The 27,689-nt window shown below is 47.6% G+C and overlaps 1 protein-coding gene across 2 annotated transcripts in view; it reads left to right on the top strand.

Moving 5' to 3' along the window:
- Positions 1 to 27,689, top strand: part of fbln5 (fibulin 5) — a 75,212-nt gene that overhangs the window by 2,813 nt on the left and 44,710 nt on the right. For both annotated transcript variants that reach the window (XM_052485470.1, XM_052485471.1), the window contains exon 4: positions 71 to 379. In XM_052485470.1, coding sequence (XP_052341430.1) covers positions 71 to 379 — 309 coding nt within the window. The remainder of the gene's footprint in view (positions 1 to 70; positions 380 to 27,689) is intronic.

The raw sequence follows: 27,689 nt of genomic DNA, 5'->3' as shown, positions 1-27,689 counted from the left end.
GATAATTTTCCACTCTGGAACAATAAAGTTATCCTATTCGTGTCCTTAACTGGTGTCCCTTCCTCGCCAGACATTGATGAGTGTCGTACGGTACCAGACGCCTGCAGAGGGGACATGCAGTGCGTGAACCAGAACGGAGGCTATCTCTGCATCCCCCGGGGGCTGTACAGCCAGCCTACCTACCCCCGAGGTGGTGAAGGAGGAGGAGCAGGCAGGTCCCAGGCCACCTACCCAGACACCTCCCTGGGCTTCCCAGAACCAGAACCCTACCCTCTCCAACCCCCTCCAGCCCCCCCCGTGGCCCCCAGCTACCCAGTCGTAAGCCGCTCCGCTCCCTGCCTTCTGGGATACACCCTGGCAGAAGATGGGTCCTGTCATGGTGAGTCTTGGTGATTATGTCCAATCACTATTTCATGAAAAGACCTAATGGATTTGTCCCATGTCCCTGGTTGTTTTAAAGTCAGATACGTGTCATGGTGAGCACTTCTTTGTCACAAATGTCATAGCTCATTATAATCGACTAAAATGGCTTTTTCATAAATAGGCGCAGGTGGATTTAGTGGGTTGTATATCTGGTGGGATAGTGGGATAGTGGGCTGTATATCTGGTGGGATAGTGGGCTGTATATCTGGTGGGATAGTGGGCTGTATATCTGGTGGGATAGTGGGCTGTATATCTGGTGGGATATCTGTGGGATAGTGGGCTGTATATCTGGTAGTGGGATAGTGGGCTGTATATCTGGTGGGATAGTGGGCTGTATATCTGGTGGGATAGTGGGCTGTATATCTGGTGGGATAGTGGGCTGTATATCTGGTGGGATAGTGGGCTGTATATCTGGTGGGATAGTGGGATAGTGTATATCTGGTGGGATAGTGATATCTGTGGGATAGTGGGCTGTATATCTGTATATCTGGGTGGGATAGTGGGCTGTATATCTGGTGGGATAGTGGGCTGTATATCTGGTGGGATAGTGGGCTGTATATCTGGTGGGATAGTGGGCTGTATATCTGGTGGGATAGTGGGCTGTATATCTGGTGGGATAGTGGGCTGTATATCTGGTGGGATAGTGGGCTGTATATCTGGTGGGATAGTGGGCTGTATATCTGGTGGGATAGTGGGCTGTATATCTGGTGGGATAGTGGGCTGTATATCTGGTGGGATAGTGGGCTGTATATCTGGTGGGATAGTGGGCTGTATATCTGGTGGGATCTGTATATCTGGTGGGATAGTGGGCTGTATATCTGGTGGGATAGTGGGCTGTATATCTGGTGGGATAGTGGGCTGTATATCTGGTGGGATAGTGGGATAGTGGGCTGTATATCTGGTGGGATAGTGGGATAGTGGGCTGTATATCTGGTGGGATAGTGGGCTGTATATCTGGTGGGATAGTGGGCTGTATATCTGGTGGGATAGTGGGCTGTATATCTGGTGGGATAGTGGGCTGTATATCTGGTGGGATAGTGGGATAGTGGGCTGTATATCTGGTGGGATAGTGGGATAGTGGGCTGTATATCTGGTGGGATAGTGGGCTGTATATCTGGTGGGATAGTGGGCTGTATATCTGGTGGGATAGTGGGCTGTATATCTGGTGGGATAGTGGGCTGTATATCTGGTGGGATAGTGGGCTGTATATCTGGTGGGATAGTGGGCTGTATATCTGGTGGGATAGTGGGCTGTATATCTGGTGGGATAGTGGGATAGTGGGCTGTATATCTGGTGGGATAGTGGGCTGTATATCTGGTGGGATAGTGGGCTGTATATCTGGTGGGATAGTGGGATAGTGGGCTGTATATCTGGTGGGATAGTGGGCTGTATATCTGGTGGGATAGTGGGCTGTATATCTGGTGGGATAGTGGGCTGTATATCTGGTGGGATAGTGGGCTGTATATCTGGTGGGATAGTGGGCTGTATATCTGGTGGGATAGTGGGCTGTATATCTGGTGGGATAGTGGGCTGTATATCTGGTGGGATAGTGGGCTGTATATCTGGTGGGGCTGTATATCTGTGGGATAGTGGGCTGTATATCTGGTGGGATAGTGGGCTGTATATCTGGCTGTATATCTGGTGGGATAGTGGGCTGTATATCTGGTGGCTGATAGTGGGCTGATAGTGGGCTGTATATCTGGTGGGATATCTGTGGGATAGGGGCTGTATATCTGGTGGGATAGTGGGCTGTATATCTGGTGGGATAGTGGGCTGTATATCTGGTGGGATAGTGGGCTGTATATAGTGGGCTGTATATCTGGTGGGATAGTGGGCTGTATATCTGGTGGGATAGTGGGCTGTATATCTGGTGGGATAGTGGGCTGTATATCTGGTGGGATAGTGGGCTGTATATCTGGGGGATAGTGGGCTGTATATCTGGTGGGATAGTGGGCTGTATATCTGGTGGGATAGTGGGCTGTATATCTGGTGTGATAGGGATAGTGGGTGGGTTGTATATCTGGTGGGATAGTGGGCTGTATATCTGGTGGGATAGTGGGCTGTATATCTGGTGGGATAGTGGGCTGTATATCTGGTGGGATAGTGGGCTGTATATCTGTGGGCTGGGATAGTGGGCTGTATATCTGGTGGGATAGTATCTGGGCTGTATATCTGGTGGGATAGTGGGCTGTATATCTGGTGGGATAGTGGGCTGTATATCTGGTGGGATAGTGGGCTGTATATCTGGTGGGATAGTGGGCTGTATATCTGGTGGGGATAGGATCTGGTGGGATAGTGGGCTGTATATCTGGTGGGATAGTGGGCTGTATATCTGGTAGGGATAGTGGGATAGTGGGCTGTATATCTGGTGGGATAGTGGGCTGTATATCTGGGGGATAGTGTATATGTATATCTGGCTGTATATCTGGATAGTGGGCTGTATATCTGGTGGGATAGGTATATCTGGTGGGATAGTGGGCTGTATATCTGGTGGGATAGTGGGCTGTATATCTGGTGGGATAGTGGGCTGTATATCTGGTGGGATAGTGGGCTGTATATCTGGTGGGATAGTGGGCTGTATATCTGGTGGGATAGTGGGCTGTATATCTGGTGGGATAGTGGGCTGTATATCTGGTGGGATAGTGGGCTGTATATCTGGTGGGATAGTGGGCTGTATATCTGGTGGGATAGTGGGCTGTATATCTGGTGGGATAGTGGGCTGTATATCTGGTGGGATAGTGGGCTGTATATCTGGTGGGATAGTGGGCTGTATATCTGGTGGGATAGTGGGCTGTATATCTGGTGGGATAGTGGGATAGTGGGCTGTATATCTGGTGGGATAGTGGGCTGTATATCTGGTGGGATAGTAGTGGGCTGTATATCTGGTGGGATAGTGGGCTGTATATCTGGTGGGATAGTGGGCTGTATATCTGGTGTATATCTGGTGGGATAGTGGGCTGTATATCTGGTGGGATAGTGGGCTGTATATCTGGTGGGATAGTGGGCTGTATATCTGGTGGGATAGTGGGCTGTATATCTGGTGGGATAGTGGGCTGTATATCTGGTGGGATAGTGGGCTGTATATCTGGTGGGATAGTGGGCTGTATATCTGGTGGGATAGTGGGCTGTATATCTGGTGGGATAGTGGGCTGTATATCTGGTGGGATAGTGGGTTGTATATCTGGTGATAGTGGGCTGTATAGTGGGATAGTGGGCTGTATATCTGGTGGGATAGTGGGCTGTATATCTGGTGGGCTGTATATCTGGTGGGATAGTGGGCTGTATATCTGGTGGGATAGTGGGCTGTATATCTGGTGGGATAGTGGGCTGTATATCTGGCTGGGCTGTATATCTGGTGGGATAGTGGGCTGTATATCTGGTGGGATAGTGGGCTGTATATCTGGTGGGATAGTGGGCTGTATATCTGGTGGGATAGTGGGCTGTATATCTGGTGGGATAGTGGGCTGTATATCTGGTGGGATAGTGGGCTGTATATCTGGTGGGATAGTGGGCTGTATATCTGGTGGGATAGTGGGCTGTATATCTGGTGGGATAGTGGGATAGTGGGCTGTATATCTGGTGGGATAGTGGGCTGTATATCTGGTGGGATAGTGGGCTGTATATCTGGTGGGATAGTGGGCTGTATATCTGGTGGGATAGTGGGCTGTATATCTGGTGGGATAGTGGGCTGTATATCTGGTGGGATAGTGGGCTGTATATCTGGTGGGATAGTGGGCTGTATATCTGGTGGGATAGTGGGCTGTATATCTGGTGGGATAGTGGGCTGTATATCTGGTGGGATAGTGGGCTGTATATCTGGTGGGATAGTGGGCTGTATATCTGGTGGGATAGTGGGCTGTATATCTGGTGGGATAGTGGGATAGTGGGCTGTATATCTGGTGGGATAGTGGGCTGTATATCTGGTGGGATAGTGGGATAGTGGGCTGTATATCTGGTGGGATAGTGGGCTGTATATCTGGTGGGATAGTGGTGGGCTGTATATCTGGTGGGATAGTGGGCTGTATATCTGGTGGGATAGTGGGCTGTATATCTGGTGGGATAGTGGGCTGTATATCTGGTGGGATAGTGGGCTGTATATCTGGTGGGATAGTGGGCTGTATATCTGGTGGGATAGTGGGCTGTATATCTGGTGGGATAGTGGGCTGTATATCTGGTGGGATAGTGGGCTGTATATCTGGTGGGATAGTGGGCTGTATATCTGGTGGGATAGTGGGCTGTATATCTAGTGGGATATCTGGGATAGTGGGCTGTATATCTGGTGGGATAGTGGGCTGTATATCTGGTGGGATAGTGGGATGTATATCTGGTGGGATAGTGGGATGTATGTCTGGTGGGATAGTGGGATAGTGGGTTGTATATCTGGTGGGATAGTGGGTTGTATATCTGGTGGGATAGTGGGATAGTGGGCTGTATATCTGGTGGGATAGTGGGCTGTATATCTGGTGGGATAGTGGGCTGTATATCTGGTGGGATAGTGGGTTGTATATCTGGTGGGATAGTGGGCTGTATATCTGGTGGGATAGTGGGCTGTATATCTGGTGGGATATCTGGTGGGATAGTGGGCTGTATATCTGGTGATAGTGGGCTGTATAGTGGGGCTGTATATCTGGTGGGATAGTGGGCTGTATATCTGGTGGGATAGTGGGCTCTGGTGGGATAGTATCTATCTGGTGGGATAGTGGGCTGATAGTGGGATAGTGGGCTGTATATCTGGTGGGATAGTGGGCTGTATATCTGGTGGGATAGTGGGTTGTATATCTGGTGGGATAGTGGGCTGTATATCTGGTGGGATAGTGGGCTGTATATCTGGTGGTGGGCTGTATATCTGTGGGCTGGGCTGTATATCTGGTGGGATAGTGGGCTGTATATCTGGTGATAGTGGGCTGTATATCTGGTGGGATAGTGGGCTGTATATCTGGTGGGATAGTGGGCTGTATATCTGGTGGGATAGTGGGCTGTATATCTGGTGGGATAGTGGGCTGTATATCTGGTGGGATAGTGGGCTGTATATCTGTGGGTGGGCTGTATATCTGGTGGTGGGCTGATAGTGGGCTGTATATCTGGTGGGATAGTGGGCTGTATATCTGGTGGGATAGTGGGCTGTATATCTGGTGGGATAGTGGGCTGTATATCTGGTGGGATAGTGGGCTGTATATCTGGTGGGATAGTGGGCTGTATATCTGGTGGGATAGTGGGCTGTATATCTGGTGGGATAGTGGGCTGTATATCTGGGATAGTGGGCTGTATATCTGTGGGATAGTGTGTATATCTGGTGGGATAGTGGGCTGTATATCTGGTGGGATAGTGGGCTGTATATCTGGTGGGATAGTGGGCTGTATATCTGGTGGGATAGTGGGCTGTATATCTGGTGGGATAGTGGGCTGTATATCTGGTGGGATAGTGGGCTGTATATCTGGTGGGATAGTGGGCTGTATATCTGGTGGGATAGTGGGCTGTATATCTGGTGGGATAGTGGGCTGTATATCTGGTGGGATAGTGGGCTGTATATCTGGTGGGATAGTGGGATAGTGGGCTGTATATCTGGTGGGATAGTGGGTTGTATATCTGGGTGGGATAGTGGGCTGTATATCTGGTGGGATAGTGGGATGGCTGTATGGGCTGTATATCTGGTGGGATAGTGGGCTGTATATCTGGTGGGATGGGATATCTGGGATAGTGGGCTGTATATCTGGTGGATAGTGGGCTGTATATCTGGTGGGATAGTGGGATAGTGGGCTGTATATCTGGTGGGATAGTGGGCTGTATATCTGGTGGGATAGTGGGATATCTGGTGGGATGTGGCTGTATATCTGGTGGGATAGTGGGCTGTGTATCTGGTGGGATAGTGGGCTGTATATCTGGTGGGATAGTGGGCTGTATATCTGGTGGGATAGTGGGCTGTATATCTGGTGGGATAGTGGGCTGTATATCTGGGGGATAGTGGGCTGTATATCTGGTGGGATGGGCTGCATATCTGTGGGATAGTGGGCTGTATATCTGGTGGGATAGTGGGCTGTATATCTGGTGGGATAGTGGGCTGTATATCTGGGGGGATAGTGGGCTGTGTATCTGGTGGGATAGTGGGATAGTGGGCTGTATATCTGGTGGGATAGTGGGCTGTATATCTGGTGGGATAGTGGGCTGTATATCTGGTGGGATAGTGGGTGGGCTGTATATCTGGTGGGATAGTGGGCTGTATATCTGGTGGGATAGTGGGCTGTATATCTGGTGGGATAGTGGGCTGTATATCTGTATATCTGTGGGATAGTGGGCTGTATATCTGGTGGGATAGTGGGCTGTATATCTGGTGGGATAGTGGGCTGTATATCTGGTGGGATAGTGGGCTGTATATCTGGTGGGATAGTGGGTTGTATATCTGGTGGGATAGTGGGCTGTATATCTGGTGGGATAGTGGGCTGTATATCTGGTGGGATAGTGGGCTGTATATCTGGTGGGATAGTGGGCTGTATATCTGGTGGGATAGTGGGCTGTATATCTGGTGGGATAGTGGGCTGTATATCTGGTGGGATAGTGGGCTGTATATCTGGTGGGATAGTGGGCTGTATATCTGGTGGGATAGTGGGCTGTATATCTGGTGGGATAGTGGGCTGTATATCTGGTGGGATAGTGGGATAGTGGGCTGTATATCTGGTGGGATAGTGGGCTGTATATCTGGTGGGATAGTGGGCTGTATATCTGGTGGGATGGGTTGTATATCTGGTGGGATAGTGGGGTGGGATGTATATCTGATGGGATAGTGGGCTGTATATCCGGGGGATTGGGCTGTATATCTGGTGGGATAGGATATATCTGGTGGGATGGGCTGTATCTGGTGGGATAGTGGGCTGTATATCTGGTGGGATAGTGGGCTGTATATCTGGTGGGATAGTGGGCTGTATATCTGGTGGGATAGTGGGCTGTATATCTGGTGGGATAGTGGGCTGGATAGTGGGCTGTATATCTGGTGGGATAGTGGGCTGTATATCTGGTGGATAGTGGGCTGTATATCTGGTGGGATAGTGGGCTGTATATCTGGTAGTGGATATCTGTGTGGCTGTATATCTGGTGGGATAGTGGGCTGTATATCTGGTGGGATAGTGGGCTGTATATCTGGTGGGATAGTGGGCTGTATATCTGGTGGGATAGTGGGCTGTATATCTGGTGGGATAGTGGGCTGTATATCTGGTGGGATAGTGGGCTGTATATCTGGTGGGATAGTGGGTTGTATATCTGGTGGGATAGTGGGCTGTATATCTGGTGGGATAGTGGGCTGTATATCTGGTGGGATAGTGGGCTGTATATCTGGTGGGATAGTGGGCTGTATATCTGGTATATCTGGGATAGTGGGCTGTATATCTGGTGGGATAGTGGGCTGTATATCTGGTGGGATAGTGGGCTGTATATCTGGTGGGATAGTGGGCTGTATATCTGGTGGGATAGTGGGCTGTATATCTGGTGGGATAGTGGGATATCTGTGTATATCTGGGATAGTGGGATATCTGGTGGGATAGTGGGCTGTATATCTGGTGGGATAGTGGGCTGTATATCTGGTGGGATAGTGGGCTGTATATCTGGTGGGATAGTGGGCTGTATATCTGGTGGGATAGTGGATAGTGGGCTGTATATCTGGTGGGATAGTGGGCTGTATATCTGGTGGTGGGATAGTGGGCTGTATATCTGGGTGGGATAGTGGGCTGTATATCTGGTGGGATAGTGGGCTGTATATCTGGTGGGATAGGGGCTGTATATCTGGTGGGATAGTGGGCTGTGTATCTGGTGGGATAGTGGGCTGTATATCTGGTGGGATAGTGGGCTGTATATCTGGTGGGATAGTGGGCTGTATATCTAGGATAGTGGGCTGTGGGATAGTGGGCTGTATATCTGGTGGGATAGTGGGCTGTATATCTGGTGGGATAGTGGGCTGTATATCTGGTGGGATAGTGGGCTGTATATCTGGTGGGATAGTGGGCTGTATATCTGGTGGGATAGTGGGCTGTATAGTGGGCTGTATATCTGGTGGGATAGTGGGCTGTATATCTGGTGGGATAGTGGGCTGTATATCTGGTGGGATAGTGGGCTGTATATCTGGTGGGATAGTGGGATATCTGGTGGGAGTGGGTTGTATATCTGGTGCTGGGCTGTATATCTGGTGGGATATCTGGGTGATAGTGGGCTGTATATCTGGTGGGATAGTGGGCTGTATATCTGGTGGGATAGTGGGTTGTATATCTGGTGGGATAGTGACTGTATATCTGGTGGGATAGTGGGCTGTATATCTGGTGGGATAGTGGGTTGTATATCTGTGGGATAGTGGGATAGTGGGCTGTATATCTGGTGGGATAGTGGGCTGTATATCTGGTGGGATAGTGGGCTGTATATCTGGTGGGATAGTGGGATAGTGGGCTGTATATCTGGTGGGATAGTGGGCTGTATATCTGGTGGGATAGGGATATCTGGTGGGATAGTGGACTGTATATCTGGTGGGATAGTGGGCTGTATATCTGGTGGGATAGTGGGCTGTATATCTGGTGGGATAGTGGGCTGTATATCTGGTGGGATAGTGGGCTGTATATCTGGTGGATAGTGGGCTGTATATCTGGTGGGATATCTGTGGGCTGTATATCTGGTGGGATAGTGGGCTGTATATCTGGTGGGATAGTGGGCTGTATATCTGGTGGGATAGTGGGCTGTATATCTGGTGGGATAGTGGGCTGTATATCTGGTGGGATAGTGGGCTGTATATCTGGTGGGATAGTGGGCTGTATATCTGGTGGGATAGTGGGCTGTATATCTGGTGGGATAGGGATAGTGGACTGTATATCTGGTGGGATAGTGGGCTGTATATCTGGTGGGATAGTGGGCTGTATATCTGGTGGGGATAGTGGGCTGTATATCTGGTGGGATAGTGGACTGTATATCTGGTAGGGATATCTGGGGATAGTGGGCTGTATATATCTGGTGTATATCTGGTGGGATAGTGGGCTGTATATCTGGTGGATAGTGGGCTGTATATCCGGTGGATAGTGGGCTGTATAGTGGGCTGTATATCTGGTGGGATAGTGGCTGTATATCTGGTGGGATAGTGGGCTGTATATCTGGTGGGATAGTGGGCTGTATATCTGGTGGGATAGTGGGCTGTATATCTGGTGTGTGATAGTGGGCTGTATATCTGGTGGGATAGTGGGATAGTGGACTGTATATCTGGTGGGATAGTGGGCTGTATATCTGGTGGGATAGTGGGCTGTATATCTGGTGGGATAGTGGGCTGTATATCTGGTGATAGTGGGCTGTATATCTGGTGGGATAGTGGGCTGTATATCTGGTGGGATAGTGGGCTGTATATCTGGTGGGATAGTGGGCTGTGTATCTGGTGGGATAGTGGGCTGTATATCTGGTGGGATAGTGGACTGTATATCTGGTGGGATAGTGGGATAGTGGGCTGTATATCTGTGGGATAGTGGACTGTATATCTGGTGGGATAGTGGGCTGTATATCTGGTGGGATAGTGGACTGTATATCTGGTGGGATAGTGGGTTGTATAGTGGGCTGTATATCTGTGGGATAGTGGACTGTATATCTGGTGGGATAGTGGGCTGTATATCTGGTGGGATAGTGGGATAGTGGGTTGTATATCTGGTGGGATAGTGGGATAGTGGGCTGTATATCTGGTGGGATAGTGGGATAGTGGGCTGTATATCTGGTGGGATAGTGGGTTGTATATCTGGTGGGATAGTGGGCTGTATATCTGGTGGGATAGTGGGCTGTATATCTGGTGGGATAGTGGGCTGTATATCTGGTGGGATAGTGGGATAGTGGGCTGTATATCTGGTGGGATAGTGGGCTGTATATCTGGTGGGATAGTGGGCTGTATATCTGGTGGGATAGTGGGCTGTATATCTGGTGGGATAGTGGGCTGTATATCTGGTGGGATAGTGGGCTGTATATCTGGTGGGATAGTGGGCTGTATATCTGGTGGGATAGTGGGCTGTATATCTGTATATCCAGGATAGTGGGCTGTATATCTGGTGGGATAGTGGGCTGTATATCTGGTGGGATAGTGGGCTGTATATCTGGTGGGATAGTGGGTTGTATATCTGGTGGGATAGTGGGCTGTATATCTGGTGGGATAGTGGGCTGTATATCTGGTGGGATAGTGGGCTGTATATCTGGTGGGATAGTGGGCTGTATATCTGGTGGGATAGTGGGCTGTATATCTGGTGGGATAGTGGGCTGTATATCTGGTGGGATAGTGGGCTGTATATCTGGTGGGATAGTGGGTTGTATATCTGGTGGGATAGTGGGCTGTATATCTGGTGGGATAGTGGGCTGTATATCTGGTGTGATAGTGGGCTGTATATCTGGTGGGATAGTGGGCTGTATATCTGGTGGGATAGTGGGCTGTATATCTGGTGGGATAGTGGGCTGTATATCTGGTGTGATAGTGGGCTGTATATCTGGTGGGATAGTGTGATAGTGGGCTGTATATCTGGGGGGATAGTGGGCTGTATATCTGGTGGGATAGTGGGCTGTATATCTTGGGATAGTGGGCTGTATATCTGGTGGGATAGTGGGCTGTATATCTGGTGGGATAGTGGGCTGTATATCTGGTGGGATAGTGGGCTGTATATCTGGTGGGATAGTGGGCTGTATATCTGGTGTGATAGTGGGCTGTATATCTGGTGGGATAGTGGGCTGTATATCTGGTGGGATAGTGGGCTGTATATCTGGTGGGATAGTGGGATAGTGGGCTGTATATCTGGTGGGATAGTGGGCTGTATATCTGGTGGGATAGTGGGTTGTATATCTGGTGGGATAGTGGGTTGTATATCTGGTGGGATAGTGGGCTGTATATCTGGTGGGATAGTGGGCTGTATATCTGGTGGGATAGTGGGTTGTATATCTGGTGGGATAGTGGGATAGTGGGCTGTATATCTGGTGGGATAGTGGGCTGTATATCTGGTGGGATAGTGGGATAGTGGGCTGTATATCTGGTGGGATAGTGGGCTGTATATCTGGTGGGATAGTGGGATAGTGGGCTGTATATCTGGTGGGATAGTGGGCTGTATATCTGGTGGGATAGTGGGCTGTATATCTGGTGGGATAGTGGGCTGTATATCTGGTGGGATAGTGGGCTGTATATCTGGTGGGATAGTGGGCTGTATATCTGGTGGGATAGTGGGCTGTATATCTGGTGGGATAGTGGGATAGTGGGCTGTATATCTGGTGGGATAGTGGGCTGTATATCTGGTGGGATAGTGGGCTGTATATGGGCTGTATATCTGGTGGGATAGTGGGCTGGTGGGATAGTCTGGTGGGATAGTGGGCTGTATATCTGGTGGGATAGTGGGCTGTGTATATCTGTGGGATAGTGGGCTGTATATCTGGTGGGATAGTGGGCTGTATATCTGGTGGGATAGTGGGCTGTATATCTGGTGGGATAGTGGGCTGTATATCTGGTGGGATAGTGGGCTGTATATCTGGTGGGATAGTGGGCTGTATATCTGTGGGGGATAGTGGGCTGTATATCTGGTGGGATAGTGGGCTGTATATCTGGTGGGATAGTGGGCTGTATATCTGGTGGGATAGTGGGCTGTATATCTGGTGGGATAGTGGGCTGTATATCTGGTGGGATAGTGGGCTGTATATCTGGTGGGATAGTGGGCTGTATATCTGGTGGGATAGTGGGCTGTATCTGGTGGGATATCTGGTGGGATAGTGGGCTGTATATCTGGTGGGATAGTGGGCTGTATATCTGGTGGGATAGTGGGCTGTATATCTGGTGGGATAGTGGGCTGTATATCTGGTGGGATAGTGGGCTGTATATCTGGTGGGATAGTGGGCTGTATATCTGGTGGGATAGTGGGCTGTATATCTGGTGGGATAGTGGGCTGTATATCTGGTGGGATAGTGGGCTGTATATCTGGTGGGATAGTGGGCTGTATATCTGGTGGGATAGTGGGCTGTATATCTGGTGGGATAGTGGGCTGTATATCTGGTGGGATAGTGGGCTGTATAGTGGGTATATCTGTGTGGGATAGTGGGCTGTATATCTGGTGGGATAGTGGGCTGTATATCTGGTGGGATAGTGGGCTGTATATCTGGTGGGATAGTGGGCTGTATAGTGGGCTGTGGGGATAGTGGGCTGTATATCTGGTGGGATAGTGGGCTGGTGGGATAGTGGGTTGTATATGGGATAGTGGGCTGTATATCTGGTGGGATAGTGGGCTGTATATCTGGTGGGATAGTGGGCTGTATATCTGGTGGGATAGTGGGCTGTATATCTGGTGGGATAGTGGGCTGTATATCTGGTGGGATAGTGGGCTGTATATCTGGTGGGATAGTGGGCTGTATATCTGGTGGGATAGTGGGCTGTATATCTGGTGGGATAGTGGGCTGTATATCTGTATAGTGGGCTGGGTGGGATAGTGGGCTGTATATCTGGTGTGATAGTGGGCTGTATATCTGGTGGGATAGTGGGCTGTATATCTGGTGGGATAGTGGGCTGTATATCTGGTGGGATAGTGGGCTGTATATCTGGTGGGATAGTGGGCTGTATATCTGGTGGGATAGTGGGCTGTATATCTGGTGGGATAGTGGGCTGTATATCTGGTGGGATAGTGGGCTGTATATCTGGTGGGATAGTGGGCTGTATATCTGGTGGGATAGTGGGCTGTATATCTGGTGGGATAGTGGGTATATCTGTATATCTGGTGGGATAGTGGGCTGTATATCTGGTGGGATAGTGGGCTGTATATCTGGTGGGATAGTGGGCTGTATATCTGGTGGGATAGTGGGCTGTATATCTGGTGGGATAGTGGGCTGTATATCTGGTGGGATAGTGGGGCTGTATATCTGGTGGGATAGTGGGCTGTATATCTGGTGGGATAGTGGGCTGTATATCTAGTGGGCTGGGTGGGATAGTGGGCTGTATATCTGGTGGGATAGTGGGCTGTATATCTGGTGGGATAGTGGGCTGTATATCTGGTGGGATAGTGGGCTGTATATCTGGTGGGATAGGGCTGTATATCTGGTGGGATAGTGGGCTGTATATCTGGTGGGATAGTGGGCTGTATATCTGGTGGGATAGTGGGCTGTATATCTGGTGGGATAGTGGGCTGTATATCTGGTGGTGGGCTAGTGGGCTGTGGGCTGTATATCTGGTGGGATAGTGGGCTGTATATCTGGTGGGATAGTGGGCTGTATATCTGGTGGGATAGTGGGCTGTATATCTGGTGGGATAGTGGGCTGTATATCTGGTGGGATATCTGGTGGGATAGTGGGCTGTATATCTGGTGGGATAGTGGGCTGTATATCTGGTGGGATAGTGGGCTGTATATCTGGTGGGATATCTGTGGGATAGTGGGCTGTATATCTGGGGATAGTGGGCTGTATATCTGGTGGGATAGTGGGATATCTGTGGGATAGTGGGCTGTATATCTGGTGGGATAGTGGGCTGTATATCTGGTGGGGCTGTATAGTGGGATAGTGGGCTGTATATCTGGTGGGATAGTGGGCTGTATATCTGGTGGGATAGTGGGCTGTATATCTGGTGGGATAGTGGGCTGTATATCTGTATATGGGCTGGGGGATAGTGGGCTGTATATCTGGTGGGATAGTGGGCTGTATATCTGGTGGGATAGTGGGCTGTATATCTGGTGGGATAGTGGGCTGTATATCTGGTGGGATAGTGGGCTGTATATCTGGTGGGATAGTGGGCTGTATATCTGTGGGATAGTGGGCTGTGTATCTGGTGGGATAGTGGGCTGTATATCTGGGATAGGGATAGTGGGGTGTATATCTGGTGGGATAGTGGGCTGTATATCTGGTGGGATAGTGGGCTGTATATCTGGTGGGATAGTGGGCTGTATATCTGGTGGGATAGTGGGCTGTATATCTGGTGGGATAGTGGGCTGTATATCTGGTGGGATAGTGGGCTGTATATCTGGTGGGATAGTGGGCTGTATATCTGGTGGGATAGTGGGCTGTATATCTGGTGGGATAGTGGGCTGTATATCTGTGGGATAGTGGGCTGTATATCTGGTGGGATAGTGGGCTGTATATCTGGTGGGAGTGGGCTGTAGTGGGATAGTGGGCTGTATATCTGGTGGGATAGTGGGCTGTATATCTGGTGGGATAGTGGGCTGTATATCTGGTGGGATAGTGGGCTGTATATCTGGTGGGATAGTGGGCTGTATATCTGGTGGGATAGTGGGCTGTATATCTGGTGGGATAGTGGGCTGTATATCTGGTGGGATAGTGGGCTGTGGGATATCTGTATGGGATAGTGGGCTGTATATCTGGTGGGATAGTGGGCTGTATATCTGGTGGGATAGTGGGCTGTATATCTGTATAGTGGGTGGTGGGATAGTGGGCTGTATATCTGGTGGGATAGTGGGTTGTATATCTGGTGGGATAGTGGGCTGTATATCTGGTGGGATAGTGGGCTGTATATCTGGTGGGATAGTGGGCTGTATATCTGGTGGGATAGTGGGCTGGTGGGATATGGGTAGTGTATATCTGGTGGGATAGTGGGCTGTATATCTGGTGGGATAGTGGGCTGTATATCTGGTGGGATAGTGGGCTGTATATCTGGTGGGATAGTGGGCTGTATATCTGGTGGGATAGTGGGTTGTATATCTGGTGGGATAGTGGGCTGTATATCTGGTGGGATAGTGGGCTGTATATCTGGTGGGATAGTGGGCTGTATATCTGGTGGGATAGTGGGCTGTATATCTGGTGGGATAGTGGGCTGTATATCTGGTGGGATAGTGGGTTGTATATCTGGTGGGATAGTGGGCTGTATATCTGGTGGGATAGTGGGCTGTATATCTGGTGATAGTGGGCTGTATATCTGGTGGGATAGTGGGCTGTATATCTGGTGGGATAGTGGGCTGTATATCTGGTGGGATAGTGGGCTGTATATCTGGGGTGTATATCTGGTGGGATAGTGGGCTGTATATCTGGTGGGATAGTGGGCTGTATATCTGGTGGGATAGTGGGCTGTATATCTGGTGGGATAGTGGGCTGTATATCTGGTGGGATAGTGGGCTGTATATCTGGTGGGATAGTGGGATAGTGGGCTGTTCCTAGTTCTTCTAATTTTGTTGAGCACTGTATCATGTATCATATCGATTCTAGATGTTTTTGTCCTTGCATATCTTCAGTCTGAATCAATGCAACATCAAGTTGTCTCGAAACCTTTGTATGATTGGCTCTGTATCTCTCACACGGTACTGGCTTACTCTCTGTTGATTCGCTAAGGAAGTACGTTACACCCTGCTGATTGGCTGGGGCAGCAGGTCTACCTCCATCTTCCCCCTGGGAAGTACAGAACTCTCAGCTGTCTCTGATACAATCTCAGAGTTGAATTCAGTAAGAGAAAAACTGCGAAACGGAGAGTTTAATATTTTTTAAATATTTTATTATATTTTTATTTAACCTTTATTTAACTAGGCAAGTCAGTAAAGAACAAATTCTTACATTACAATGACGGCCTACCACGGCCAAACACAGACGACGCTGGGCCAATTGTGTGCCACCCCATGGGACTCCCAATCACAGCCGGATGTGATTTAGCCTGAATTCGAACCAGGGACTGTAGTGTTGCCTCTTGCACTGACAGAAAATAAAGAGATGGGAGGACCAGAAGAGTAATGTTTGGGAAAGATTAGGTGACGTGGTTAAAGAGGATGATAGCGGGTATGTTATGATGTGATGATTGTGAGGCGCTATATCTATTCGACAGTCACAAGACGGAGATTTGAAACGGGCCTATGGCACGTCAATGGAACTTGTTCAGATGTGATAAATGAAAACTGAAATGTGGACACTGACTGTCGGTCTGTAACATCTCATTCAGCCTTAATATCACCTCCTGCAGAGTCAAGCATTTCTTGCATTAAAATTCTACACTAAATGTAGGTACAAGTTTTAACACGGGAACAGGAGTGGAGAAATATGATTTCTTTCAGCATCTTGACAGAATGTGAATGTGCAGTTAGGGACCGTCTGTAAAGGTGCTATCTTTATCAGCATCATAAAAGCTGATAGTATTTCAATCACAGTTAGGGACCGTCTGTAAAGGTGTTGTCTTTATCATAATCATAAAAGCTGATAGTATTTCAATCACAGTTAGGGACCGTCTGTAAAGGTGCCATCTTTATCAGCATCATAAAAGCTGATAGTATTTCAATCACAGTTAGGGACCGTCTGTAAAGGTGCTATCTTTATCAGCATCATAAAATCTGATATTATTTCAATCACAGTTAGGGGCCGTCTGTAAAGGTGCTATCTTTATCAGCATAATAAAAGCTGATAGTATTTCAATCACAGTTAGGGATCATCTGTAAAGGTGTTGTCTTTATCAGACTCATAAAAGCTGATAGTATTTCAATCACAGTTAGGGATCATCTGTAAAGGTGCTATCTTTATCATCATCATAAAAGCTGATAGTATTTCAATCACAGTTAGGGACCGTCTGTAAAGGTGTTGTCTTTATCATAATCATAAAAGCTGATAGTATTTCAATCACAGTTAGGGACCGTCTGTAAAGGTGCCATCTTTATCAGCATCATAAAAGCTGATAGTATTTCAATCACAGTTAGGGACCGTCTGTAAAGGTGCTATCTTTATCATCATCATAAAAGCTGATAGTATTTCAATCACAGTTAGGGACCGTCTGTAAAGGTGTTGTCTTTATCAGACTCATAAAAGCTGATAGTATTTCAATCACAGTTAGGGATCATCTGTAAAGGTGCTATCTTTATCATCATCATAAAAGCTGATAGTATTTCAATCACAGTTAGGGACCGTCTGTAAAGGTGTTGTCTTTATCAGACTCATAAAAGCTGATAGTATTTCAATCACAGTTAGGGACCGTCTGTAAAGGTGCTATCTTTATCATCATCATAAAAGCTGATAGTATTTCAATCACAGTTAGGGACCGTCTGTAAAGGTGCTATCTTTATCAGCATCATAAAAGCTGATAGTATTTCAATCACAGTTAGGGATCGTCTGTAAAGGTGCTATCTTTATCAGCATCATAAAAGCTGATATTATTTCAATCACAGTTAGGGGCCGTCTGTAAAGGTGCTATCTTTATCAGCATCATAAAAGCTGATAGTATTTCAATCACAGTTAGGGACCGTCTGTAAAGGTGCTATCTTTATCAGCATCATAAAAGCTGATAGTATTTCAATCACAGTTAGGGACCGTCTGTAAAGGTGCTATCTTTATCAGCATCATAAAAGCTGATAGTATTTCAATCACAGTTAGGGACCGTCTGTAAAGGTGTTGTCTTTATCATCATCATAAAAGCTGATAGTATTTCAATCACAGTTAGGGACCGTCTGTAAAGGTGTTGTCTTTATCAGACTCATAAAAGCTGATAGTATTTCAATCACAGTTAGGGACCGTCTGTAAAGGTGCTATCTTTATCATCATCATAAAAGCTGATAGTATTTCAACCACATCAAATATTGGATACAAACAAACCTGAAACCTGATCAGAAACATGTTGGGTCATTTTCACAGCATGCTATTTCCTTACAACTGGTCAAACTGATGTCATTAGGGAAAATTTGCACTGAAACGTTTATACATTTTTTCCCCCGGTCCCCAAACGTCTTTGCTCTGCAATTGAAACAGAGATGACAACTATTATTCTGGTGAGAAATGGTTGATTTAGTCTTCTAGAGCAACATATAATGACACAAGAGAAGCTGCATGTATCTAATTAGAGACAAATAGCCTAACAAAACGTTGGGGAATGACCAGTGAAAACATATTTAAGTCATTCAAAATAAATCTTGCACTTCCTGTCAAAAAGAAAAAGGTTCTGGTGTCTCTCACTGTAGCCTCTAGCGCATTTTCTATATTAGTGGGTTAGTGTCAGGTGCAGGCCTCAGATTCACTTTATCTTTAAGTGTGATGAATCATGGTTTGGCAGACCATCCAGTGGGCGAGCGGTTTGCTGATGTCAACGTTGTGAACAGAGTGCCCCATGGTGGCGGTGGGGTTATGGTATGGGGCAGGCGTAAGCTACAGACAACGAACACAATTGCATTTTATTGATGGCAATTTGAATGAACAGAGATACCGTGACGAGATCCTGATGTCATGCCATTCATCCGCCGCCCATCACCTCATGTTTCAGCATGATAACGCACGGCCCCATGTTGCAAGGATCTGTACACAATTCCTGGAAGCTGAAAATGTCCCAGTTCTTCCATGGCCTGCATGCTCACCAGACATGTCACCCATTGAGCATGTTTGGGATGCTCTGGATCGACGTGTATGTCAGCGTATTCCAGTTCCTGCCAATATCCAGGAACTTCTCACACAGCCGAAGAAGAGGAGTGGGACAACATTCCACAGACCACAATCAACAGCCTGATCAACTCTGTGTGAAGGAGATGTGTCCCACTGCATGAGGTAAATGGTCACACCAGATACTGACTGGTGTTCTGATCCACACCCCTAATTTTGTTTAAGGTATCTGTGACCAACAGATGGACATCTGTATTCCCAGTCATGTGGAATCCATAGATTAGGGCCTAATTTATTTATTTCAATTGACTGATTTCCTCATATGAACTGTAACTCAGTACATTTTTTGAAATTGTTGCATGTTGCGTTTAATTTTGTACATAGCTCTGGGTTGGATAACCTCTGGGTTGGATAACCTCTGGGTTGGATAACCTCTGGGTTGGATAACCTCTGGGTTGGATAACCTCTGGGTTGGATAACCTCTGGGTTGGATAACCTCTGGGTTGGATAACCTCTGGGTTGGATAACCTCTGGGTTGGATATCCTCTGGGTTGGATAACGTCTGGGTTGGATAACCTCTGGGTTGGATAACCTCTGGGTTGGATAACCTCTGGGTTGGATAACCTCTGGGTTGGATAACCTCTGGGTTGGATAACGTCTGGGTTGGATAACCTCTGGGTTGGATAACCTCTGGGTTGGATAACCTCTGGGTTGGATAACCTCTGGGTTGGATAACCTCTGGGTTGGATAACCTCTGGGTTGGATAACCTCTGGGTTGGATAACCTCTGGGTTGGATAACCTCTGGGTTGGATAACCTCTGGGTTGGATAACCTCTGGGTTGGATATCCTCTGGGTTGGATAACCTCTGAGTTGGATAACCTCTGGGTTGGATAACCTCTGGGTTGGAAAACCTCTGGGTTGGAAAACCTCTGTGTTTTATTTATGTCATCATTTTCCTCAATTACAGATACATCCTGAAAGGACAACAATCCTCATTCTTGAGCAAAGATTGATTTCAATAGAATAACAGTTAATAAATAAACATAAACTGCCTTTCCAGTTGTAGTCTTTACATTTCTGAAAGTGTTGCATAAAGCCTGTACTGAGCCTGTTATGGACAAGCTGTTGAAATGGACAGAGCAGACGGAATGAGCAGAGCAGATGCCCCATTACGGCATATTTCTGCCATTCTGGCTAAATGAAGCGTGACTCTGTAATAAGTGGAAAATGCCTTCCTTACTTTCAGTTTAGACCGACATATGTATCAAGGCTTTTTGTAGGAAGGAAAAAAAGAGATTTCAGAGATTCTACTACAGCTAAAACCTTGGGAATAACCCAAATCCTCCTCCTCCTCAGAGAGAGCTGCTATGTATTCCATCTGCAATGCCCATCGCACGCACCCAAACGATGAGGTCATGTGGTAGTTACAAAATCTCTGCCTTGTTGGTTGGCGGAATAGACATTCCTCTGTATAGAGCTGGGTAAGGACTTAGAGGCTTCATAACACTCTCTCTCTCTCTGTGTGTGTGTGTGTGTGCGTGTGTGTGTGTGTGTGTGTGTGTGTGTGTGTGTGTGTGTGTGTGTGTGTGTGTGTGTGTGTGTGCGTGTGCGTGCGTGTGTGTGCGTGTAATATAATAATAATAATAATATATGCCATTTAGCTGACGCTTTTATCCAAAGCGACTTACAGTCATGTGTGCATACATTCTATGTATGGGTGGTCCCGGGAATCGAACCCACTACCCTGGCGTTACAAGCGCCATGCTCTACCAACTGAGCTACAGAGGTGTATGTGCGTGTGTGTGTGTGTTTGCGCGTGTGTGTGTTTGCGCGTGTGTGTGTGTGTGCGCGTGCGTGCGTGTGTGTGTGTGTTTGCGCGTGTGTGTGTGCTTGCGTGTGCGTGCGCGTACGTGCGTGTGTGTGCGTGTACGTGCGTGTGTGTGTGTGTGCGTGTTTGCGTGTGTGTGCGTGTGCGTGTGCGTGCGCGTACGTGCGTGTGTGTGTGTTTGCGCGCGTGTGTGTGTGTGTGTGTGTGTGTGTGTGTGTGTGTGTGTGTGTGTGTGTGTGTGTGTGTGTGTGTGTGTGTGTGTGTGTGTGTGTGTGTGTGTGTGTGTGTGTGTGTGTGTGTGTGCGTGCGTGAGAGCTCCTACAGGGCAGAGATTTGCCAGACCGTGACTTCCTGTCTCAGCTGTTTAGCGACAGATGTGGCTTTGTCTTAATGGCAGACCTTTTCCTCTTCCACTAATGACATCGGTCATTAACCATCAAAACAACATGTAACATAAGACCCTGGGTAACTAGCAGAGAGACTAGCAGAGAGACTAGCAGAGAGACAAGCAGAGAGACTAGCAGAGAGACTAGCAGAGAGACAAGCAGAGAGACTAGCAGAGAGACAAGCAGAGAGACTAGCAGAGAGACTAGCAGAGAGACTAGCAGAGAGACAAGCAGAGAGACAAGCAGAGAGACTAGCAGAGAGACTAGCAGAGAGACAAGCAGAGAGACTAGCAGAGAGACAAGCAGAGAGACTAGCAGAGAGACAAGCAGAGAGACTAGCAGAGAGACAAGCAGAGAGACAAGCAGAGAGACTAGCAGAGAAACTAGCAGAGAAACTAGCAGAGACTCCCCTCTGTCTGTTACCTATTAGCAGAGACCCCCATCAGTCTGGTACCTATTAGCAGAGAGACCCCCATCAGTCTGGTACCTATTAGCAGAGAGACCCCCATCAGTCTGTTACCTATTAGCAGAGAGACCTCCATCAGTCTGTTACCTATTAGCAGAGAGACCTCCATCAGTCTGTTACCTATTAGCAGAGAGACCCCCATCAGTCTGTTACCTATTAGCAGAGACCTCCATCAGTCTGTTACCTATTAGCAGAGACCTCCATCAGTCTGTTACCTATTAGCAGAGACCTCCATCAGTCTGTTACCTATTAGCAGAGAGACCTCCATCAGTCTGTTACCTATTAGCAGAGAGACCTCCATCAGTCTGTTACCTATTAGCAGAGACCTCCATCAGTCTGTTACCTATTAGCAGAGACCTCCATCAGTCTGTTACCTATTAGCAGAGACCTCCATCAGTCTGTTACCTATTAGCAGAGACATCCATCAGTCTGTTACCTATTAGCAGAGACCTCCATCAGTCTGTTACCTATTAGCAGAGAGACCTCCATCAGTCTGTTACCTATTAGCAGAGACCTCCATCAGTCTGTTACCTATTAGCAGAGAGACAGTCTGTTACCTATTAGCAGAGACCTCCATCAGTCTGTTACCTATTAGCAGAGAGACCTCCATCAGTCTGTTACCTATTAGCAGAGACCTCCATCAGTCTGTTACCTATTAGCAGAGAGACCTCCATCAGTCTGTTACCTATTAGCAGAGACCTCCATCAGTCTGTTACCTATTAGCAGAGACCTCCATCAGTCTGTTACCTATTAGCAGAGAGACCTCCATCAGTCTGTTACCTATTAGCAGAGACCTCCATTAGTCTGTTACCTATTAGCAGAGACCTCCATCAGTCTGTTACCTATTAGCAGAGACCTCCATCAGTCTGTTACCTATTAGCAGAGACCTCCATCAGTCTGTTACCTATTAGCAGAGAGACAGTCTGTTACCTATTAGCAGAGACCTCCATTAGTCTGTTACCTATTAGTAGAGACCCCCATCAGTCTGTTACCTATTAGCAGAGACCTCCATTAGTCTGTTACCTATTAGCAGAGACCTCCATTAGTCTGTTACCTATTAGTAGAGACCCCCATCAGTCTGTTACCTATTAGCAGAGACCTCCATTAGTCTGTTACCTATTAGCAGAGACCTTCATCAGTCTGTTACCTATTAGCAGAGACCTCCATTAGTCTGTTACCTATTAGCAGAGAGACCTCCATCAGTCTGTTACCTATTAGCAGAGACCTCCATCAGTCTGTTACCTATTAGCAGAGAGACCTCCATCAGTCTGTTACCTATTAGCAGAGACCTCCATTAGTCTGTTACCTATTAGCAGAGACCTCCATTAGTCTGTTACCTATTAGCAGAGACCCAGTCTGTTACCTATTAGCAGAGACCTCCATCAGTCTGTTACCTATTAGCAGAGACCTCCATCAGTCTGTTACCTATTAGCAGAGAGACAGTCTGTTACCTATTAGCAGAGAGACAGTCTGTTACCTATTAGCAGAGACCTCCATTAGTCTGTTACCTATTAGCAGAGAGACAGTCTGTTACCTATTAGCAGAGACCTCCATTAGTCTGTTACCCTTTTTAAATATTTACTGCATCCTGCATTCCTGCAACAGGGTGATCAAATGAAGATCCTACATCTGCATGTCAGGTGCCGAACTGAAAGGCTCCCAGACTGTGTTCCTTAGTGGAGTTACGACACAGACGGGGTACAGATACTGTTACTACCATACTGACAGACTGCCTCAGCACAGATACTGTTACTACCATACTGACAGACTGCCTCAGCACAGATACTGTTACTACCATACTGCCTCAGCACAGATACTGTTACTATCATACTGACAGACTGCCTCAGCACAGATACTGTTACTACCATACTGCCTCAGCACAGATACTGTTACTACCATACTGACAGACTGCCTCAGCACAGATACTGTTACTACCATACTGACAGACTGCCTCAGCACAGATACTGTTACTATCATACTGACAGACTGCCTCAGCACAGATACTGTTACTACCATACTGACAGACTGCCTCAGCACAGATACTGTTACTACCATACTGACAGACTGCCTCGAGGGTCAGGTGGGCGGAGCACAGATACGGTATGCAACAGACTAGCACAGATACAGTATGCAACACACTAGCACAGATACAGTATGCAACACACTAGCACAGATACAGTATGCAACAGACTAGCACAGGTACAGTATGCAACAGACTAGCACAGGTACAGTATGCAACAGAGGAGGACAGATACAGTATGCAACAGACTAGCACAGGTACAGTATGCAACAGACTAGCACAGGTACAGTATGCAACAGAGTAGCACAGATACAGTATGCAACACACTAGCACAGATACAGTATGCAACAGACTAGCACAGATACAGTATGCAACAGACTAGCACAGATACAGTATGCAACAGACTAGCACAGATACAGTATGCAACAGACTAGCACAGATACAGTATGCAACAGACTAGCACAGGTACAGTATGCAACAGACTAGCACAGGTACAGTATGCAACAGAGGAGGACAGATACAGTATGCAACAGACTAGCACAGGTACAGTATGCAACAGACTAGCACAGATACAGTATGCAACACACTAGCACAGATACAGTATGCAACAGACGAGCACAGATACAGTATGCAACAGACTAGCACAGATACATTATGCAACAGACTAGCACAAATACAGTATGCAACAGACTAGCACAGATACAGTATGCAACAGACTAGCACAGATACAGTATGCAACAGACGAGCACAGATACAGTATGCAACACACTAGCACAGATACAGTATGCAACAGACTAGCACAGATACAGTATGCAACAGACTAGCACAGATACAGTATGCAACAGACTAGCACAGATACAGTATGCAACAGACGAGCACAGATACAGTATGCAACAGACCAGCACAGATACAGTATGCAACAGACTAGCACAGATACAGTATGCAACAGACTAGCACAGATACAGTATGCAACAGACGAGCACAGATACAGTATGCAACAGACCAGCACAGATACAGTATGCAACAGACTAGCACAGATACAGTATGCAACAGACTAGCACAGATACAGTATGCAACAGACTAGCACAGATACAGTATGCAACAGACTAGGACAGATACAGTATGCAACAGACGAGCACAGATACAGTATGCAACAGACTAGCACAGATACATTATGCAACAGACTAGCACAAATACAGTATGCAACAGACTAGCACAGATACAGTATGCAACACACTAGCACAGATACAGTATGCAACAGACTATCACAGATACATTATGCAACACACTAGCACAGATACAGTATGCAACACACTAGCACAGATACATTATGCAACACACTAGCACAGATACAGTATGCAACAGACTAGCACAGATACAGTATGCAACAGACTAGCACAGATACAGTATGCAACAGACTAGCACAGATACAGTATGCAACAGACTAGCACAGATACAGTATGCAACAGACTAGCACAGATACAGTATTTTGTGGCTGGCGACAACAGCCATACTCATTTTTTACTTATTGTTATTATTATTATTATTTACAACGTTAAGTTGTGCACCGGGGCCTCCCACTCCTCTTTCTATTCTGGTTAAGGCCAGTTTGCGCAGTTCTGTGAAAGGAGTAGTACACAGCATTGCACGAGATCTTCAGTTTCTTGTCAATTTCACGCATGGAATAGCCTTCATTTCTCAGACCAAGAATAGACTGACGAGTTTCAGAAGAAAGGTCTTTGTTTCTGGCCATTTTTAACCTGTAGTCGAACCCACAAATGCTGATGCTCCAGATACTCAACTAGTCTAAAGAAGGCCAGTTTTATTGCTTCTTTAATCAGAACAACAGTTTTCAGCTGTGCTAACATAACTTGTAAAACGGTTTTCTAATGATCAATTAGCCTTTTTAAAATGATAAACACAACGTGCCATTGGAACACAGGAGTGATGGTTGTTGATAATGGGCCTCTGTACGCCTATGTAGATATTCCGGTAAAAAATCAGCCGTTTCCAGCTACAGTAGTCATTTACAACATTAACACTGTCTACACTCTATTTCTGAACAATTTGATGTTATTTTAATGTTATTTAAAACGTTATTTTCTTTCAAAAACAGGACATTTCTTAGGTGACAGCAAACTTTTGAAAGGTAGTGTACCTTTGAATGCCTCCTCGTCTGTTTACCTGCAGACACAGACACTAGGGTGAGCAGTTATGTCACACAGCCAGGAGCTGTGGGGGGGGGGCGGAGTTAACCACAGAGAGCAGAGGATAATGGGGGAAACCCAACTTCATGGCGGTATCCAACATAAACGCCCAAAACAACAGGCGATAATCAAAAAGTGTCCAACCCAAAACTGGGCACAAACAGACACGGAACACGACACTCGACCAACCTAGACGAACAGAAAACAAGCCCGCACAAAAAACAGGTCTAGCCTAACAGGCTTAAATAGTCCTGAATCAAATCTCAAATGCGAAACAGGTGCAACCATTAAGACACAACGAACAGAAAAGGAAAAGGGGATCGGTGGCAGCCAGTAGACCGGCGACGACGACCGCCGAGCGCCGCCCGAACAGGAAGAGGAGCCACCTTCAGTGGCAGCTAGTAGACCGCCGAGCGCCGCCCGAACAGGAAGAGGAGCCACCTTCAGTGGCAGCTAGTAGACTGCCGAGCGCCGCCCGAACAGGAAGAGGAGCCACCTTCAGTGGCAGCTAGTAGACCGCCGAGCGCCGCCCGAACAGGAAGAGGAGCCACCTGCAGTGGAAGCTAATAGACCGCCCCCCGAACAGGAGCGCCGCCCGAACAGGAAGTGGAGCCACCTGCAGTGGAAGCTAATAGACCGCCGAGCGCCGCCCGAACAGGAAGAGGAGCCACCTTCAGTGGCAGCTAGTAGACCGGCGAGCGCCACCCGAACAGGAAGAGGAGCCACCTTCAGTGGCAGCTAGTAGACCGGCGAGCGCCAACCGAACAGGAAGAGGAGCCACCTTCAGTGGCAGCTAGTAGACCGGCGCCGAAGACCGCCGAGCGCCACCCGAACAGGAAGTGGAGCCACCTGCAGTGGAAGCTAATAGACCGCCGAGCGCCGCCCGAACAGGAAGAGGAGCCACCTGCAGTGGAAGTCATGACAAGTTCAGTCATCTGCACCCAATACAGCCTTCAACATGTTCTTATAGCCTACATATTCTTACCCTTTTCTGTTTTTATAAAGATAGATGGTATCATCATGAAACAATATCAATTTAGATCATACAAGGGACAAACCTTGCCTTAAATTTAAGTTAAGTTTAAGTTAAGTTTAAGTGGCTGCACCTGCTGTCCTTTCAAATCCAAATGTTTCAGTTGGGCAGTTAGGTTCCTGCAAGAAACCCCACCAACTAAGGATGTTCCCCCAAGAACCCCCACCAACTAAGGATGTTCCCACAAGAACCCCCACCAACTAAGGAGGTTCCCACAAGAACCCCCACCAACTAAGGAGGTTCCCACAAGAACCCCCACCAACTAAGGATGTTCCCACAAGAACCCCCACCAACTAAGGAGGTTCCCACAAGAACCCCCACCAACTAAGGATGTTCTCACAAGAACCCCCACCAACTAAGGAGGTTCTCACAAGAACCCCCACCAACTAAGGATGTTCCCACAAGAACCCCCACCAACTAAGGATGTTCCCACAAGAACCCCCACCAACTAAGGAGGTTCTCACAAGAACCCCCACCAACTAAGGATGTTCTCACAAGAACCCCCACCAACTAAGGATGTTCCCACAAGAACCCCCACCAACTAAGGATGTTCCCACAAGAACCCCCACCAACTAAGGATGTTCCCACAAGAACCCCCACCAACTAAGGATGTTCCCACAAGAACCCCCACCAACTAAGGATGTTCCCACAAGAACCCCCACCAACTAAGGATGTTCCCACAAGAACCCCCACCAACTAAGGATGTTCCCACAAGAACCCCCACCAACTAAGGATGTTCCCACAAGAACCCCCACCAACTAAGGATGTTCCCACAAGAACCCCCACCAACTAAGGAGGTTCCCACAAGAATCCCCACCAACTAAGGAGGTTCCCACAAGAACCCCCACCAACTAAGGATGTTCCCACAAGAACCCCCACCAACTAAGGAGGTTCCCACAAGAACCCCCACCAACTAAGGAGGTTCCCCAAGAACCCCCACCAACTAAGGAGGTTCCCACAAGAACCCCCACCAACTAAGGATGTTCCCACAAGAACCCCCACCAACTAAGGATGTTCCCACAAGAATCCCCACCAAC

The sequence above is a fragment of the Oncorhynchus keta genome, chromosome 29, assembly GCF_023373465.1.
Source record: "Oncorhynchus keta strain PuntledgeMale-10-30-2019 chromosome 29, Oket_V2, whole genome shotgun sequence".
Classification (NCBI taxonomy): Eukaryota; Metazoa; Chordata; class Actinopteri; order Salmoniformes; family Salmonidae; genus Oncorhynchus; species Oncorhynchus keta.
Note: the sequence above shows the minus strand (reverse complement) of the source record. Positions and strands in the feature narration are given on the sequence as shown.